The following is a 20,012-nucleotide window of genomic DNA, read 5'->3' on the forward strand; positions in this document are numbered from 1 at the left end:
ATGTAGAAAATATTAAAAATAAAGAAAAACCCTTGAATGAGTAGGTGTGTCCAAACGTTTTACTGGTACTGTATATATATATATATAGGTGTTCATAAAGTTTTATATACTCAGTATAGATGTTATCGCAGTGCAGCGAAACGCTTGTGTTTCTAGCTCTAAGAGTGCAGTAATAGCAATATAAAATAATACACACATAATCCAAAAAGTTAAAAGAAAGACATTAAGAAATAACAGAACAAGCAATGTCAGAATAGAGTATATATATAAAATGTGCCGTTTTGTCACACAACATAATACCACAGATGTCTCAAGTTTAGAGGGAGCATGCAATTGGCAAACCATCTTCGCCTACTATACTGAGACTTGAGAAATAACAAATTGGACGTGTAGTACCTTGAGAGCTGTCGTGGTGTAACGCCTCCCAATTGGCACAGTGGTCTAAGGCAATGCATCACAGTGCTTGAGGCATCACTACAGACCCAGGTTTGCAACCAGGAGACCCCATGAGGCGGTGCACAGTTGGCCAAGCGGGCAGGGTTGCGTTTCAGAGGATGCATGGCTCTCAACCTTTGCCTCTCCTGAGTCCATACATTTACATTTTAGTCATTTAGCAGACACTCTTATCCAGAGCGACTTACAGTAGTGAATGCATACATCTCAATTAACTTCATACATCTTTTTTTTTTTCCCCGTACCTGCCCCCTGTGGGAATCGAACCCACAACCCTGGCGTTGCAAATACCATTGCAAACACCATGCTCTACCAACTGAGCCACAGTGAGTTGCAGTGATGGGACAAGACTGTAACTACCAATTGAGGGTAAAAAGTACAAAAAAGGAATAACACATGAAAAATGAAATACTGCAAAGCATATGGCAAGAAACAGGGCAATTGTCTGTTGGTGCCATCATGTCCAGAGAAAAACGATTCCACACTGCTCTCTGCTGGTGACAGTAGAGTACTATGAAAATGTGAATGGGATTCTATCGCGAGAATTAATTTCCAAATAGGGCTCGTTGAAGTTTGCTGTAAACAAATGTGCTGTGCAGTTTACCAGATCTCATAGTAATGCTAGTCAGTCATCCAGCTAAGCAAACGTTTTGGGCGGTCGACTTTATATCTTGGCTAGGTAGCTAGATGTTACAGAGCTCGCTGATGCAAAGCTACATTTTAGTCGTAGGACAAAGTTTTAGTTCAGGGTCCGCTTAAACAGTCCGTAATTTGGACCAGTTTGACAAGCCTGACACTGCACTGGAAGCATTTGTTTTGACTTCACTCTCTCCACACAGCGGTCTTACGAAGGTTCTACTTTTACGTTATAAAGAAGAGAAACATGAGCTTTCTATTGTGAGTATTCGTCTCCCACGTATTATGTTGTTCAATGTGCCTGCCTTTTCAAGCTAACGTGTTAACATTAACATAGCCAGCCGTGAAAATGTTATAGGCTAACGCATATAGCTAGGCTAAGTTTAGCTACAATATGGAAATGCTAGCTAGCTGAGTGTATGTGGAGTGTACAGTAACGTTAGTTAGTTGGATAGATAGTTAACGTTAACTACCTAGCTAGCTAGTTATCTACTTAGCTAGGTCTGTAGCCGAACGCTGAATTGTACTGTTAAATGCCACGATTTCTAACTAGTCCAGCTAGCTAGCTAACGTTATAATAAATAGGTAACTATTATTATCTATTGCTATCAAGTTGGCTAAATTTGCTATGACTGTCTCTCTCTAAATAATTAGCAAATGTGTGGCATCATCACGGTAGCCTGCGACCTAACGTTACATACAGTACATGCAAGCAAATGGGCCTTAGTTGTTAGCTAGCTACGCAGCTTATCTAGTTTGCTATGACTGAAAATATACGTTTTGCAATCAGTGCTTTTTCTTTGACATAACATTGTCAAACACTGGAGTTACATTCTTAACCAAATTGTTAACGTTACTAGCTGACTATCAAAGAGAGTACTTTGGCAGTTGCTATTTTTTCAGAGGGTGTGTGAAGTCAGCTTTTGTTGAACAAAATATTATGTGCTCTTCTATTATGTAACAATTTCTTTATTTTAAAGAACCCAGTAGCCTACTGTATCACTCCCTAGTTCACTTCCCTTATCTCCCTGCCTGACACACACACACACATAGCTAACAGAATGGCTACACGGACTATCTGAGTTGACCCTTGTATTTTATTCTTATTTTGCAGTCTCTATGAACACTCACAGGGCTGCACACTGACACACCAACACACATGCAAACACTAACTCAACCATTTGCTCATACATACATAATATGCACATACATTTATACTGACTTTACACACATGCACACCCACTCACATACAAACATCATATGCGCTGCTTCTACTCTGTTTATCATATCCTGATGCCTAGTCACCTTACCCCTATATATATCTACCTCTATTGATTCAGTGTCCCTGCACATTGTAAATATGGTATTGGAACTGGCCCTGTATATAGAATGCTTGCTTACTATATTGTGTTCTTATTTTTATATATTGTGTTAATATACTGCTCAAAAAAATAAAGGGAACACTTAAACAACACATCCTATATCTGAATGAAAGAAATAATCTTATTAAATACTTTTTTCTTTACATAGTTGAATGTGCTGACAACAAAATCACTCAAAAATAATCAATGGAAATCCAATTTATCAACCCATGGAGGTCTGGATTTGGAGTCACAATCAAAATTAAAGTAGAAAACCACACTACAGGCTGATCCAACTTTGTTGTAATGTCCTTAAAACAAGTCAAAATGAGGCTAAGTAGTGTGTGTGGCCTCCACGTGCCTGTATGACCTCCCTACAACGCCTGGGCATGCTCCTGATGAGGTGGCGGATGGTCTCCTGAGGGATCTCCTCCCAGACCTGGACTAAAGCATCCGCCAACTCCTGGACAGTCTGTGGTGCAACGTGGCGTTGGTGGATGGAGCGAGACATGATGTCCCAGATGTGCTCAATTGGATTCAGGTCTGGGGAACGGGCGGGCCAGTCCATAGCATCAATGCCTTCCTCTTGCAGGAACTGCTGACACACTCCAGCCACATGAGGTCTAGCATTGTCTTGCATTAGGAGGAACCCAGGGCCAACCGCACCAGCATATGGTCTCACAAGGGGTCTGAGGATCTCATCTCGGTACCTAATGGCAGTCAGGCTACCTCTGGCGAGCACATGGAGGGCTGTGCGGCCCCCCAAAGAAATGCCACCCCACACCATAACTGACCCACCGCCAAACCAGTCATGCTGGAGGATGTTGCATGCAGCAGAACGTCCTCCACGGCGTCTCCAGACTCTGTCACGTGCTCAGTGTGAACCTGCTTTCATCTGTGAAGAGCACAGGGCGCCAGTGGCGAATTTGCCAATCTTGGTGTTCTCTGGCAAATGCCAAACGTCCTGCACGGTGTTGGGCTCTAAGCACAACCCCCACCTGTGGATGTCGGGCCCTCATACCACCCTCATGGAGTCTGTTTCTGACCGTTTGAGCAGACACATGCACATTTGTGGCCTGCTGGAGGTCATTTTGCAGGGCTCTGGCAGTGCTCCTCCTGCTCCTCCTTGCACAAAGGCGGAGGTAGCGGTCCTGCTGCTGGGTTGTTGCCCTCCTGCGGCCTCCTCCACGTCTCCTGATGTACTGGCCTGTCTCCTGGTAGCGCCTCCATGCTCTGGACACTACGCTGACAGATACAGCAAACCTTCTTGCCACAGCTCGCATTGATGTGCCATCCTGGATGAGCTGCACTACCTGAGCCACTTGTGTGGGTTGTAGACTCCGTCTCATGCTACCACTAGAGTGAAAGCACCGCCAGCATTCAAAAGTGACCAAAACATCAGCCAGGAAGCATAGGAACTGAGAAGTGGTCTGTGGTCCCCACCTGCAGAACCACTCCTTTATTGGGGGTGTCTTGCTAATTGCCTATAATTTCCACCTGTTGTCTATTCCATTTGCACAACAGCATGTGAAATTTATTGTCAATCAGTGTTGCTTCCTAAGTGGACAGTTTAATTTCACAGAAGTGTGATTGACTTGGAGTTACATTGTGTTGTTTAAGTGTTCCCTTTATTTTTTGGAGCAGTGTATATTTTTGTTCTACCTTATGTTATTTTTAGTATTACATTGTTATTGACTACTGCATTGTTGGGGTTAGAGCTTGTAAGAAAGGCTGTGCGTGTGACATAACTTGAAACACACACACTTGATCCATTTCATTGTCTTTCCATTCTAATTTCTCCCACAGTGGCAATCGTTCGTCCAAGACTTTCAAGCCCAAGAAGAACATCCCGGAGGGATCTCATCAGTATGAGCTGCTGAAACATGCCGAGGCGACACTGGGCAGTGGGAACTTGCGCATGGCTGTCATGCTACCCGATGGGGAAGACTTGAACGAGTGGGTGGCAGTTAACAGTAAGGAACACATCCACTTCTCTAACCCCTTAACACCACTAACATTGTGTGAAATCTTGATCCCCTTCTAAGTGTCTACTCAGATTCAATAGCAATCTGCAAGGCTGAGGAGTTAATTTTCAGTATAGAATTGGGCCTAGTATCTGGGAAGGATTTTAACATAAACTCCAGACCAAAAACTACATTGAATGTTAAACAGAGATGATTGTCCACCCCTGTCGGTGCTTTCTTTGCTGTCTCTGTTTTTCCACCAAGACGGATGACTCGTCCAGCGGATGTCTCACTTCCTCTGGGACACACTGATGACCTAACCCAGTCATTCAGCGGACAAGCTGTCTGGGTTTCTGCTGTGAGATTAGCAAATAGAGAACCAGGCTACGCTAACCTCACTAAGTCAGAGCTGTCTGTGAAAAAGGACGTCCAATTTGTTATTTCTCAAGTCTCAGTATAGTAGGCGAAGATGGTTTGACAGGTGGAACTTTCAGAGCTTTGCTCTTCTACTGACTTCAATGTGCATAGTAGGTCATGTGTGATTGAGAGGGGGATGCATGGGCGTCTCAAGCTAATCTGGGGCCCTGAGCAAGATTTAATTTCCAGTAGTCTGCTTATCGGGAGAGGCGACTCTGGAGGGCTGAATGATTGTGTGAGAGGGCTATTGTGTCCCCTATGTCTGCCAACACACTAATTAGATCTGAGATCCCACACTATAATGTTTATTTTCTTCTATATGAATGTTGTCTGGAGGATATAAATGCTATGGAGCTCAGCTCACATGCCCCTCATGATGCCACATGTCCTTTCTTTATGTCCACAGCTGTAGATTTCTTCAACCAGATCAACATGCTTTATGGCACCATAACAGACTTCTGCACTGAAGAGAGCTGTCCTGTCATGTCTGCTGGGCCTAAGTAAGTGTGGGTGTGTGGACTTGCTTGCCTTTCTGCCTATGTCATAATGATACATTGCCATTCATGTACAGTGAGGGGAAAAAAGTATTTGATCCCCTGCTGATTTTGTACGTTTGCCCACTGACAAAGAAATGATCAGTCTATAATTTTAATGGTAGGTTTATTTGAACAGTGAGAGACAGAATAACAACAAAAAAATCCAGAAAACCGCATGTCAAAAATGTGATAAATTGATTTGCATTTTAATGAGGGAAATAAGTATTTGACCCCCTTTCAATCAGAAAGATTTCTGGCTCCCAGGTGTCTTTTATACAGGTAGCGAGCTGAGATTAGGAGCACACTCTTAAAGGGAGTGCTCCTAATCTCATCTTGTTACCTGTATAAAAGACACCTGTCCACAGAAGCAATCAATCAATCAGATTCCAAACTCTCCACCATGGCCAAGACCAAAGATCTCTCCAAGGATGTCAGGGACAAGATTGTAGACCTACACAAGGCTGGAATGGGCTACAAGACCATCGCCAAGCAGCAAATGGAAGAAACAAAAGAACTGTCAATCTCCCTTGGCCTGGGGCAAGATGCAAGATCTCACCTCGTGGAGTTGCAATGATCATGAGAACGGTGAGGAATCAGTCCAGAACTACATGGGAGGATCTTGTCAATGATCTCAAGGCAGCTGGGACCATAATCACCAAGAAAACAATTGGTAACACACTATGCCGTGAAGGACTGAAATCCTGCAGCGCCCGCAAGGTCCCCATGCTCAAGAAGGCACACATACATGCCCGTCTGAAGTTTGCCAATGAACATCTGAATGATTCAGAGGACAACTGGGTGAAAGTGTTGTGGTCAGATGAGACCAAAATGGAGCTCTTTGGCATCAACTCAACTCGCAGTGTTTGGAAGAGGAGGAATGCTGCCTATGACCCCAAGAACACCATCTCCACCATCAAACATGGAGGTGGAAACATTATGCTTTGGGGGTGTTTTTCTACTAAGGGGACAGGACACTTTCATCGCATTAAAGGGATGATGGACAGGGCCATGTACCGTCAAATCTTGGGTGAGAACCTCCTTCCCTCAGCCAGGGCATTGAAAATGGGTCGTGGATGGGTATTCCAGCATGACAATGACCCAAAACACACGGCCAAAGCAACAAAGGAGTGGCTCAAGAAGAAGTACATTAAGGTCCTGGAGTGGCCTAGCCAGTCTCCAGACCTTAATCCCATAGAAAATCTGTGGAGGGAGCTGAAGGTTCGAGTTGCCAAACGTCAGCCTCGAAACCTTAATGACTTGGAGAAGATCTGCAAAGAGGAGTGGGACAAAATCCCTCCTGAGATGTGTGCAAACCTGTTGGCCAACTACAAGAAATGTCTGACCTCTGATGGCCAACAAGGGTTTTGCCACCAAGTACTAAGTCATGTTTTGCAGAGGGGTCAAATACTTATTTCCCTCATTAAAATGCAAATCAATTTATAACATTTTTGACATGTGTTTTTCTGGATTTTTTTGTTGTTATTCTGTCTCTCACTGTTCAAATAAACCTACTATTAAAATTATAGACTGATAATTTCTTTGTCAGTGGGCAAACGTACAAAATAAGCAGGGGATCAAATACTTTTTTCCCTCAATGTAACTTTTTTTGTGTAGATATGAGTATCATTGGGCAGATGGAACCAACATCAAGAAGCCGATCAAATGCTCAGCTCCCAAGTACATTGATTACCTAATGACCTGGGTGCAGGACCAGCTCGATGATGAGACACTGTTTCCGTCTAAGATAGGTATGAGTTCATGTCCATCATGTTTTGTCATAACCATGTCTTTGTATATTGCATTTCCAGTGAAGCAACACCATTTGTCTTTAGTTGTTTTATACCCTGATAAATCAATATACTTTGTACCTTTGCCCTCAAGGTGTCCCGTTCAGGCGGAACTTTATGTCTGTGGCCAAGACCATCCTGAAACGCCTGTTCAGGGTCTACGCCCACATCTACCATCAACACTTTGACTCTGTGATGCAGCTGCAGGAGGAGGCCCACCTCAACACCTCCTTCAAACACTTCATCTTCTTTGTTCAGGTACTGGACCGGAGCCCACTATCAATGTAGTCTGGTTCCCAAGGCTATTATTTCAGCAGTAGGCCTACCCCTTATTCGTAATGGTGTAGTTCTGGCAAGGCTACATTTAAAAGTTAAAGATGGAAATACCTGGTTCCCAGTCTTTTTATATCTGCTTGAGCTAGCTCATTTGATGTTGACTCAAACAGTGGCAGCCAGGTTATCCTCAGTGTATGCGACCAAGATCTAGAGGCAATGACCCTTTTTACAGTAGGACTGAGACATAAAGATGGAAACACTTGATTGGGTTTATGTAGCGCTTTTCCAGATGTTCAAAGTGCTTTACAATCTACAATGTATCCATCACCAATCTGTAGCAATCGCCTGCTTTAATCCCGGTCTTCCTCTCTGTCGCTTTCAGGAGTTTAACTTGATTGACAGGAAAGAGCTGGTGCCACTCCAGGAGCTGATTGATAAACTGACCACCAAGGACAGATAAACCCAGACTGACTTATCCTTTTAACTCTATGGTAGTCTACTATTATTTCTGCACAGATGTCCCTTCTACCCTGCCCTGCACTGGCTATATGTATACAGCATACGCTAACTTTGGGGAAATGTTCTGAAGAAAGCCAGGTAAGTAAGGAAGAGTCTTACACTGTCATAGACAAAGGGGTTCGACTATGAGGGAGTACTATACTGCTGTCTGAGCTGGTATGTGCTCATTATGGTTGGATTAATTTGGACCGATCCTCAAACTGAAATCACTGGTATTTATTAGATTCCTCTATTTGGTGTATATTTATCAGATGCTTCTACAAAACCTACCACTAAAGTTGGCACGTTCATACATGGAGGCTATGTAAGAAATAAAGGACTACATAACTATTGTACAAATATTTGAGCATATTGGTCACATTGGTGATAACTGCAACAAAACTCCTTACATTAGGTTGAAGAAATGACCCCATTGCCTAGTCTTGGTATAATGAGATGACTGGATTTAATGTATTGTGGGCTAACCAAAACCCAAATAGAGTTGGTATATATAACCCATATATATAACCCATCAAACATCCATTGATAAACTGTAAACAGAGTTGGTATAATCCATCAAACAGAGTTGATATTTCGAAGTGCCTGATTTATGGTTCATGCTTAGCCTCGTACTACCATCCTCATCTTGTGAGCGTACATAAATATATCAGTGAACGCAAACATATTTATGTAAGCTTGCGAGTTCAGGATGGTAGTATGAGGCTAGTTCACACTCACTCTCCCACAGAACAACAAAATAAGTGCACAACATACTGGTGGCTGCAAAGGGAACATTTGCCCTCACTGGCTTTCTCTGAGATTCCCATTGAAGTGTTACTTTATGTAACTATAAAAGAGCAGCTTTAATATGAAGGGAGAAATTTAAATCTGAGGTTTGGGTCCATGTTTTAATTTGCCTCAACATATGGTCATTTTTTGTTGTTGTCTGTTTTCAAGTCAGTTCTAGATACGACTACAGTAGTTTAAACTGTTACAATACCAGTAATGGCACAAGCTGTATTTGATGGGCCACATACAGTCTACAAGAAAAATATTGTCTTTGAGGCCAAGAGCACCGTAGTTATAGCCTGGTCCCAGATCTGTTTGTGCTCTTGCCTTCTCCATTGCTGTCATTGTCAAGTCAAACAGGTTCGGCATGACAATCAGTGACTGAGGGTTGGCATGATAGCACAAAAAGACTGGTACTCAGGCTACCATAGTTACTGTACTTTTATAAACAAAGATGGGGTGCTCCCTTGCCCTTTGTCTTACCAGCCATGAAGCACTTTGAACAGTTTCCTGACCTCTGCCTGAATGTTTTTCCTTTACGGCAAATATGCTGTCTTCTTTTAGAAACTGTACTGAACTACGTCATTTAGGCTCTGTTGCATTATCTTCCCATATAATGTTACTAAAGTGATGAGCCACGTAGTCAACTATAACAGCATATTCAGTGCTATCAGCGTATGCTTCTTTCAATAGTGTGATTTCCTATGCCTTTTGTAAGTTCTGTTGAGTAATGTATTGCTGTGCTGCAGAGGGATGGAATCCAAAATGAAAATGTTTACTATGCAATAATGGTCATGCCACTCAAAGTATAAACAATTTACTATTTTCCACTCATACAGATGGGAGCAAATGCTTTTCTTTCTGTGTGTTATTCAGAGGTGTTTTAAAGTGGTAGATATTGGTACTGAGACAAGTCCTAGAACAGCAACGGAACTATAGACCTACTACTATAGTATGCAGTAAGACATGAGTACAATGGAATATGTTTAAATGCCATTTTATACCATCTTTTCAGGAAGATTTGATATGGAGATGCAACTAACTTCTGCTATGAAATCCATACTGTAAATACAACAATGGACAGAATTTTGCTTTGATATCATATTTTGGTAGCTGGCATGGACTGATGGGTGTAAGTCTATATTAAAGAATGTTATTAGGTCTCTTTTAGAGGTTGTTTCTTTCCCCCTTTTACACCATGTCATATTTCCTTCTTACTTATATCAATGTGTTATTTTGACATAGCTTAAAAAAATTAACATGATTGTGTTGATCAGAAGGTGGTAAAGTAACAAAGCCCATCTGCCATGCTTCTCTGAGAACAAGGAAATGCTTGTTCATCACATGCAGAATTTGGTGCCCTGTCTGTATATTCCCCTTGCTGTAAGAGTATCTTCTGATGACTGAGTTGTAAATATGAATTTGCTAAGGGTGGTAAGTTACTGAACTGTACAATACTGAATGCTGTTTATGATGGAAATAAAGGTGTTCTTTGACCAGATTATCGTTGTCTTGCGTCTCACTTCTCTGGAGAAGAAAGTAGACCTACAGTATCATGTTTATGGCTCTTGTTGATCAAATCATATCCGTTGATTAAGGTCGTTATAACCAGTGGTGCAACAAACAGTAAAATAGTAGGTGGGGCGATCTCCCTCCTTCCACAAACTTTAGAAAACTCCCATGACGGGCTGCTTACAGTGTGACTAAGAGATGTTGCCGCCAAAGTTTCATAACGTCACAACGCGCCATCTGAACCAATTTCATCAGAATTGAAGATACTATAGTCCAGACACCTGTAACGAAACCTTCGACACAAAATATTAAAAAAATATGTCGCCCACGCCGCCGAAGAGAGCAGGTCCTAGTCTCTTAAACGACAATATGGACAAGACAAAACGAATTTCAATAGAAGGCAACATTGGTAAGTAACGCTAGTTTAAAATGGTCACCAACTTGGATGTAGGATTGCTAAAAATAATACAATTGCTATACTGCCCCTAGCTAGCTCGTAACTGTAAAACGTTTAACTATAGAGCGTGCCATGTAGCTAGCGTTGTTGATTACATGATTTAATTTAACGTTAGCTAGCTGATGCGCAGGATAAGTAAAGGTTAAATTAAAATTACTATAAAATACAAAAAATGTTTTTTATAAATATGTACAAACAGTGTATTCCTAAAGACTAACATAACAAGGATCTACTATTTACAAAACTCACATGAAAACATTTTGAAAATGTTTAATGTCACGCACCAGGGCTTCCGTTTTATTCTAGTGAGAGATGTAGTCACAATACTGTAGTTATTTTCAACTGAAACGTCTGCAAAGATTGTAAATAGATATTGATATGGTTGAACTTGAAATTGTATAGCAGTCGGGGTTATTGTGGAAAAAGAAACTGACTTCAGTGTCATTTCCGCAGCGGCGGGCAAATCTACATTCGTGCGCCTTCTGGAAGAGCAGAGCAAAGACTGGGAAGTAGTGCCCGAACCCATCGCCAGGTGGTGCAATGTACAAACACAACACAGCGAGTTTGAGGTACAGTATGCTTATCTGACCGAACTTTCACCCATCCCTCAAAGGAGTTTGACCTGTGATTAATGAACACACACAGAGACGGTATACATACCAACCCATGCAAAGAGTTCAACTTCAGATGCTAAGATTGGCCACTTCTTACATGGCTCATGCATACATGTCTGGATCAGGGCTGAATATTTCTGATCTGTAGATAAGTGGAAGAGAGTGTTAGTTATCCGCTCCCTCCCTAGTGGTTTAAAGGTCTCATATCCACATCTATCCAGTTGCTAACGCCAGGAATTGATCAGAAATTAGATAAGGATTGTGTCCCAAATGGCACCCTATTCCCTATGTAGTGCTCACTTTTGACCAGGGCCCATAGTGCTGTAGTCGTGTAAGTAGTGTACTATTTAGGGAATAGGGTGCCATTTTGAATGTAACCTAGATAACATTAATCCCTGGAGGAATGAACTGATGAAACCAGTCAGAGAGGAACCCTGAATGTTGTCATAATGGGACAGCTGGTAGTCAGGATCTAGTCAGGGTGTACGGCAGAGGTAAGCAAACCTGTTCCCGGAGTGCCACGGGTAATGCAGGGTATTGTTCTAACTAGGCACCACACCTGACCAACTGGGCTCATTGATCAGTTTAATGATTCAACAGTAAATTCAACAGTTCTGGTTTTCCTTGTCAGTTAAATAAAAAAATGAAGTGCCTGTGTCACTCCAGAAATAGGGTTGCCTACATCTGGTGTACGGATATTTAAAATGGAAATGTTGTGTAGATACATATTTTTCTGTGTGTGTGGTGGCTCTGTGGCATGATAGACAGCTCTGTGTCATGCCTGCCCTAAGAGATCTCAAGAGAGACATCTGAGTATGACAGTGTGCATTGTGAGTGTGTGTGTTTGGGTTGGGGGTATCGAGATGTTAATACCTTCATACCGTTCCTGTATCATACCGGAGTATACAGTATTACCGGCAGTGCATACAAGGGGCGCTATTTCTTTCCAAATGTATTTATTTACCGTGGGCAGATTCTCTGTTGTAACCTAGAAGCGTGATCTTGCAAGTTAGAAAACCAAATGCATAGCTGGATTCCTGAGCTGGAGATAATTTATTTGGCACATCGTAGATAGTTAAAGTGGCAATATGTAACTTTTTGGGCGACCTGACCAAATTCACATAGAAATGTGAGTTATAGACCTATTATTCTACTTGAAAGCAAGTCTAAGAAGCGGTAGATCTGTTCAATGTGCGCTATTTCTATACTCCCTATTCTTAAGTTTTGTTTTCGTATCTTTTACTTTCTGGTTTGTACACCAGCTTCAAACAGCTGAAACAACAATATTATTGGTTATTGAAAATATATTTCACAGCGGTTTGGATGGTACAATGATTCCTCTACACTATACTATCTTATTTTGTCACATAAACTGAAATTAGGCAAACTATTTGAGTTTTAGCAACAAGGAAATGGCGGTGCAACTTTAACTTATAGTTAGTTCTAAGCGTTGGCATAGCACGCAACCCCACAGCCAATGATTTAATTTTTTGTAATTATTTTTTACGGTATTCTAAATCCCTCTGGATACGGTACATACAGTATACTGTCCAAGTCTAGTGTGTGTGTACAGTATGTGCTGTGTTTAGAATAATACAGCAGCTGCCATCTGTCCCACTGCACTGGTCAGTGTCTGTTAGAATAGACACCCAGGGGAAAAGATGGCCCCCACCCTGAACAGCTGAGTATGGCGACAGGGCAGGGCACCACTACTGACCACCACTACACCCAGGCTGTCCCAACCAACATACATCACCCCACCACAAACTTCAGTTCAGTCATGTCAAATATGTCTGTCCTACTATTTCAGTTCCTCAATCTACATAGTCAGATGGTTTTGTCTACTGTAATATCAAGAGGTGTTCTGACATTATTGTTACACCACATGGTGAATAAGTACTATGCCCATCCCCAACACTCTCCCACCACCATTACAATTAGACAGGCTACCTTTGGATGTTTTCATTGAGAAATGCCAGTGGTGTAAAGTACTTAAGTAAAAATACTTTAAAATACTACTGAAGTAGTTTTTGGGGTATCTGTACTTTACTTTACTATTTATATTTTTGACAACATTCCTAATTAAAATGATGTACTTTTTACTACATACATTTTCCCTGACACCCAAAAGTACTCATCGCATTTTGAATGCTTAGCAGGACAGGAACATTGTCAAATTCATGCACTTATCAAGAGAACATCCCTGGTCATCCCTACTGCCGCTGATCTGGCTGTAACGGCTGTCGGGAGAGAGAGTAGACCAAGGCGCAGCGGAGTTAGTGTTCATCATGATTGTATTTAATTAACATAAGAACACTATACAAAAACAAGATAACCGACAGCAAAACAGTCCTGTTCGGAAATAATCTAAACAGAAACAATTACCCACAAAACCCCAACAGAAAAACAGGCACTTATGTGTGACTCCCAATCAGCAACAACCAACAACAGCTGTGCCTGATTGGAAGCCACACGGCCAAAATCAATGAAACAGACAACATAGAAAATGAACATAGAACGCCCACCCAATGTAACACCCTGGCCTAACCAAAATAAAGAACAAAAACCCCTCTCTATGGCCAGGGCGTTACACTGGCGGACTCGCTAAACACACATGCTTTGTTTGTAAATTATGTTGGAGTGTGCCACTGGCTATCCGTAAATAAATAAAAAACTAGAAAATGGTTCCATCTGGTTTGCTTAATATAAGGAATTTGAAATTATTTATACTTTTACTTATACTTTGTAAGTATAATATTTGAGCAATTACATTGAATTTTGATACGTAACTATATTTAAAACCAAATACTTTTAGACTTTTTACTCAAGTAGTATTTTACTGGGTGACTTTCTCCTTTACTTGAGTCATTTTCTATTAAGATATCTTTACTTTTACTGAAGTATGACAATTGGGTACTTTTTCCACCACTGGAAATTGCTACTTAGTTTCTACACGGACCACACCCATGCCGAAATTGAAGAGAGGTTTTGAATGATGAGTTATGTGTGCAGTGAGCGAACTGGAAACACATTCCGTAACCTGTGGTCAGATTGGACCACCTAACCAACCACATACACACCAGTGGAGGCTGCTGAGGGTAGGACGGCTCATAATAATGGTTGGAACGGTGCAAATGGAATGGATTCAACACATGGAAACCGTTTGTTTCATGTATTTGATACCCTTCCACTTATTCCGCTTCAGCCATTACCACGAGCCCGTCCTCCCGAATTAAGGTGCCACCAACCTCCTGTGATAAACACACACACAGAGCCTGGCACCACTCTCTGTTCACTCAGTAGTGGTTAGCCTACAGCGCGATACTACAGAATATACACACACACAACACAATATATCTGTGATTACTCTTTGATTATAACTGTATTGCTGTGGTATTTCTGTGGTTGGTATTCTTTGATGTGCAAGGGTATACAGTACATTTAATGGTACTGTATCTCTCTTAGCCTCAGTATTAAACCCACCTTCTCCTCTTTGTCCCCAGGAGCTGACCGTGTCCCAGAAGAATGGTGGTAACGTGCTGCAGATGATGTATGAGAAGCCAGAGAGATGGGCCTACACCTTCCAGACCTACGCTTTCATGAGTAGGGTCCGCGCCCAGATGAAATCCACCAATGGGAAGCTCAGAGAGGCAGAGAACCCCGTGCAGTTCTTCGAGCGCTCCGTCTACAGTGACAGGTATGGATGAACCGGACATCTCACCAGGAGAGTCAACCTTGGTAACGTTACATGTCGTCTTTGATTGGATGCCAAGGATTAGGTCTAAGATATGATACCAAGAATAGGGTTTAGAGTTCTATTTCCAAGGAAATAGTTCTCTAACATTGCTTCTAAGCACACCACTCTCATCTGTCCTTTGTTGTTGTTGTGTCTGTGTCCAGGTACATCTTTGTTGATGTTGTGTCTGTGTCCAGGTACATCTTTGTTGATGTTGTGTCTGTGTCCAGGTACATCTTTGTTGTTGTTGTGTCTGTGTCCAGGTACATCTTTGTTGTTGTTGTCTGTGTCCAGGTACATCTTTGTTGTTGTTGTGTCTGTGTCCAGGTACATCTTTGTTGTTGTGTCTGTGTCCAGGTACATCTTTGTTGTTGTTGTGTCTGTGTCCAGGTACATCTTTGTTGATGTTGTGTCTGTGTCCAGGTACATCTTTGTTGATGTTGTGTCTGTGTCCAGGTACATCTTTGTTGATGTTGTGTCTGTGTCCAGGTACATCTTTGTTGTTGTTGTGTCTGTGTCCAGGTACATCTTTGTTGTTGTTGTGTCTGTGTCCAGGTACATCTTTGTTGTTGTTGTGTCTGTGTCCAGGTACATCTTTGTTGTTGTTGTGTCTGTGTCCAGGTACATCTTTGTTGATGTTGTTGTCTGTGTCCAGGTACATCTTTGTTGTTGTTGTGTCTGTGTCCAGGTACATCTTTGTTGATGTTGTGTCTGTGTCCAGGTACATCTTTGTTGTTGTTGTCTGTGTCCAGGTACATCTTTGTTGTTGTTGTCTGTGTCCAGGTACATCTTTGTTGTTGTTGTGTCTGTGTCCAGGTACATCTTTGTTGTTGTTGTGTCTGTGTCCAGGTACATCTTTGTTGTTGTTGTCTGTGTCCAGGTACATCTTTGTTGTTGTTGTGTCTGTGTCCAGGTACATCTTTGTTGATGTTGTGTCTGTGTCCAGGTACATCTTTGTTGTTGTTGTCTGTGTCCAGGTACATCTTTGTTGTTGTTGTGTCTGTGTCCAGGTACATCTTTGTTGTTGTGTCTGTGTCCAGGTACATCTTTGTTGTTGTTGTGTCTGTGTCCAGGTACATCTTTGTTGATGTTGTGTCTGTGTCCAGGTACATCTTTGTTGTTGTTGTGTCTGTGTCCAGGTACATCTTTGTTGATGTTGTGTCTGTGTCCAGGTACATCTTTGTTGATGTTGTGTCTGTGTCCAGGTACATCTTTGTTGTTGTTGTGTCTGTGTCCAGGTACATCTTTGTTGTTGTTGTGTCTGTGTCCAGGTACATCTTTGTTGATGTTGTGTCTGTGTCCAGGTACATCTTTGTTGTTGTTGTGTCTGTGTCCAGGTACATCTTTGTTGTTGTTGTGTCTGTGTCCAGGTACATCGTTGTTGTTGTTGTTGTCTGTGTCCAGGTACATCGTTGTTGTTGTTGTTGTCTGTGTCCAGGTACATCTTTGTTGATGTTGTTGTCTGTGTGCAGGTACATTTTTGTTGATGTTGTGTCTGTGTCCAGGTACATCTTTGCGGCAAACCTGTATGAGAGTGAGTGTCTGAACGAGACAGAGTGGTCCATCTACCAGGACTGGCACGGCTGGCTCCATGAACAGTTTGGGAAACACATCGAGCTGGATGGCATCATCTACCTCCGAGCCGCACCAGAGGTCAGCAACTAATTAGGAACTTACCGTTCAAAACATTTAAATTACATTGTAGTCGATTATATGGTGTAGCCTATTGGTTTTTTACGTACTGGTATACACCTCATGCTAAAAATGTTTTTTTTAAAACATTAAATTAAGGTACACTTATACCTGTGTGGTAACAATGTAATTGCACTGGTCCTTGTGTGTGTGTAGAGATGCATGGAGAGGCTGCATCGGAGAGGCAGAGAGGAGGAGCAGGGCATTCCACTGGAGTACCTGGAGAAACTTCACTTCAAACACGAGAGCTGGCTGCAGCACAAAACCATGTGGTGAGAGGAAGGGAGGGAGGGAGTGTTGGTGGTATTGTAAGGGAGGGAGTGTTGATGGTATTGTGAGGGAGGAAGGGAGTGTTGGTATTGTGAGGGAGGAAGGGAGTGTTACGGAAGGGAGTGGGTTGTTGCAGGGATGTGTGTCTGCGCATGTGTGTGTAGGAGCATTAAGTAAAAAGCTTAAACGTTTACATTTTATAGATGGATGTAACCTCGTATCCAGGCTATTGCGCACATCACATGTAAGGCTGGGATATCAACCACTCAAAGTTGGCCATAGTGGGAGTGACCATAAAATTCTATGGGTGTGATCTAGTGAGTATAGTATATGTCATCATTTCATTTGAGGGAATCACACGAGTGTACGGGGGAGGGTTAAGGGGAAGGTGTTGTGGGACATGATTGGCTGGTAGATAAAACCAATGAATCTCTGTATTGGCTAACAAAGGCCAAGTTTGATGTGTTGGTCCACCAGACTTCATGCATTTGGGTGGAAGTGTGGGAACAAGATTAAGGTGGATGAGACAGGAAACAGGCTTGTTTCTAAGGTCTATTGTGAGCTGTGAATTTCCTTATAAAGATGGATGTCTTCCCTTACAAAGTAATTTCTGCTTAAACCCTCAGTTGTGAATGAGAAAAAATGGAGTTTGAACAAAAGCATTGGATTTGGCCCAGCCATAGCCGCTGGGCTGGCTTGGGGATATGAGGGACAATGAAGATCATTAGAGTGTGCGGGGTTTAGCGCAAAAACGCATTTTCCCCAAGCCCAGTCCAGCAGCTATGGCTGGACAAAACCCACATGTTTTCGTTCAAACAAAAACATGTATCTCTCACAACACAAGCAGTGGGGCGGCTTCTGTGGGGAAAAGAAGCTGCAGATCAGGCCTCGGATCCACAGTTGCTTTTCACAACAGAAGCTGCCCCACTGCTTTTGTTGTGAGAGTGAAGAAATAGAGTAGGGCTGGGCCAAACCCCAGTTTTTCCATCAAACACTATTTTTTTCTCTCTCAACACAAGCAGCTTCTGTTGTGAAAAGCAACTGCAGATCCAGGCTTTAAAGGAAATAACCTTTAAATAACAAGGAAACAACCATTAAGAAGCCTGACCTGAGTAAAAAATATGTAGTTTATTGCATAAGCTGTGTGTGTGTGTGTGTGTGTGTGTGTGTGTGTGTGTGTGTGTGTGTGTGTGTGTGTGTGTGTGTGTGTGTGTGTGTGTGTGTGTGTGTGTGTGTGTGTGTGTGTGTGTGTGTGTGTGTGTGTGTGTGTGTTGTGTTGTTGTCACTAACCGTATGTCCCGTTCCCTCTTGGCCCTGACCCACAGCATGGAGTATAAGTATTTGAATAACGTGCCCATTCTGACGCTAGATGTTAACGAAGATTTCAAAGTTGACAAGGTCAAGGGTGAGGACATGGTGGAAAAGGTAAGAATATAGGCCATTTGTTTTTCATGGAAATTGGTCATTATTTCTAATGAAGCAGTGTCTTTCAGAAGTACATAGATGTGACTATATTTAGCTGGTATTTTTGTTAAGGAAACATACTGTTTGGAGGGCAGTAGTGAAAAACATCCTGTTATCACTGACTACAGTCAAATTATTAGTAGAGGGATGTTGATAAAGATACACACACACACACACACACACACACACTGTTTAATTTCTGGAAATGAGGCCTGAAGAGCTGCTAATGTAGCTGTTACATGTTGAGGGTTAACACAGATGCTACAACTGATATCAAAAAGCCATTAGTAGAACACACACACATTGAGGTAAATTGTTCCTGCACTTCCTGTCCAGTTGTAGTACTGTCATCCTCTCGCACATCCAAGCTTTGCTCCATATTGTGTCCACATCAAATGCTTAGACTGACCGGACACACCAATTACATTGACGCTAATCCATATTTATTGTGTGCTAACAGCTTGTTATGTGCTTTTCATCCAGGTCAAAGAGTTTCTCAGTACCTTGTAAACATCAGCTGATGACCATCACATCCTGCACTGAAGGGGAGCCAGATGTGAGGAGACGTGGAACCTGACACGCTTTTTTGTAATGAATGATTTTGATTATTTGTATATATTATTTTTAAAGAATTTTAAATGTATCGTACTGCATGGGTACTATAATGATTTTGTATAGCTTGGTTTCACTTTCATGGCGTGTGGTGTTGTTATTTAAGCAATATGAATGAGAAGGGGAGAACATTGATATGTATTTCATCATTGGTAATCATTTGGACAGTTTAATGAAAACCTAAAATAAAATAGGTCTGCCAGTATGAGGGAACCTAAGGACGTTTTGTGTGATTCTTGTGGAAACAAAAATTGCCTGTGGCCCTAGGTCCCTGCAAACCCTACCTGAAGTGCTGTGCATAGCATACTGTATGCCCAGGAGATGGAGCTAAACTAAACTACCTGGTCTGGAGGGTCAGTGTGAGCTCAGCAAACTGCCTATAATCTACAAAATAAAATAGGTTGTCACAGGTGAAAAGGTGTACTTGTAAGATAAACGTTTCATGCGCATGAAATATACAGGTAACTGCCAAAATAAAAGAAACTCCAACAGAAAGCGTCTTAATAGGGTGTTGGACCACGAGCTGCCAGAGCAGCTTCAATGCGCCTTGGCATAGATTCTACAAGTGTCTGGAACTTTATTGGAGGGATGTGACACAATTCTGCAACAAGAAATTCCATAATTTGGTGTTTTGTTGATGGTGGTGGAAAATGCTCTCTCAGAATCTCCCATAAGTGTTCAATTGGGTTGAGATATGGTGACTGAGATGTGCACACACACACACATAACACTTTAAACCTCCTATGCTCTCTTTCAACGTCACAGATCTTTTCTAAAATCAAATTTTATTTGTCACTTCGTAAACAACAGTAAAAAGCTTATTGATTTACTTCACAACAATTCAGAGAGGAAATGTTTAAATGCAAAGCAGTTGCCATACCAAGCGGTGATGCAGCCAGTCAAGATGCTCTCAATGGTGCAACTGTATAACTTTTTGA

At 42.0% G+C, this 20,012-nt stretch overlaps 2 protein-coding genes across 3 annotated transcripts; both read left to right on the plus strand.

Moving 5' to 3' along the window:
• Positions 1 to 1,270: 1,270 nt before the first annotated feature.
• mol1a (Mps one binder kinase activator-like 1A) lies at positions 1,271 to 10,218 on the plus strand. The gene is given in 6 exon segments (NM_001140270.1): positions 1,271 to 1,350; positions 4,257 to 4,423; positions 5,238 to 5,331; positions 6,982 to 7,115; positions 7,249 to 7,412; positions 7,813 to 10,218. Coding segments are annotated over 6 exon segments (651 nt in total). The 5' UTR covers positions 1,271 to 1,336; the 3' UTR covers positions 7,891 to 10,218.
• Positions 10,219 to 10,342: 124 nt separating this feature from the next.
• On the plus strand, positions 10,343 to 19,287 carry dck (deoxycytidine kinase). Of its 2 annotated transcripts, none has more exons than XM_045717704.1 (7): positions 10,343 to 10,638; positions 11,140 to 11,255; positions 14,804 to 14,997; positions 16,542 to 16,689; positions 16,885 to 17,000; positions 18,324 to 18,423; positions 18,923 to 19,287. In XM_045717704.1, the coding sequence occupies exons 1-7, from the start codon at positions 10,548 to 10,550 to the stop codon at positions 19,037 to 19,039; spliced, it is 882 nt and encodes a 293-aa protein (XP_045573660.1). In that variant the 5' UTR covers positions 10,343 to 10,547; the 3' UTR covers positions 19,040 to 19,287.
• Positions 19,288 to 20,012: the final 725 nt, after the last annotated feature.

Source organism: Salmo salar, chromosome ssa01 (genome assembly GCF_905237065.1).
Source record: "Salmo salar chromosome ssa01, Ssal_v3.1, whole genome shotgun sequence".
NCBI classification, from domain to species: Eukaryota; Metazoa; Chordata; class Actinopteri; order Salmoniformes; family Salmonidae; genus Salmo; species Salmo salar.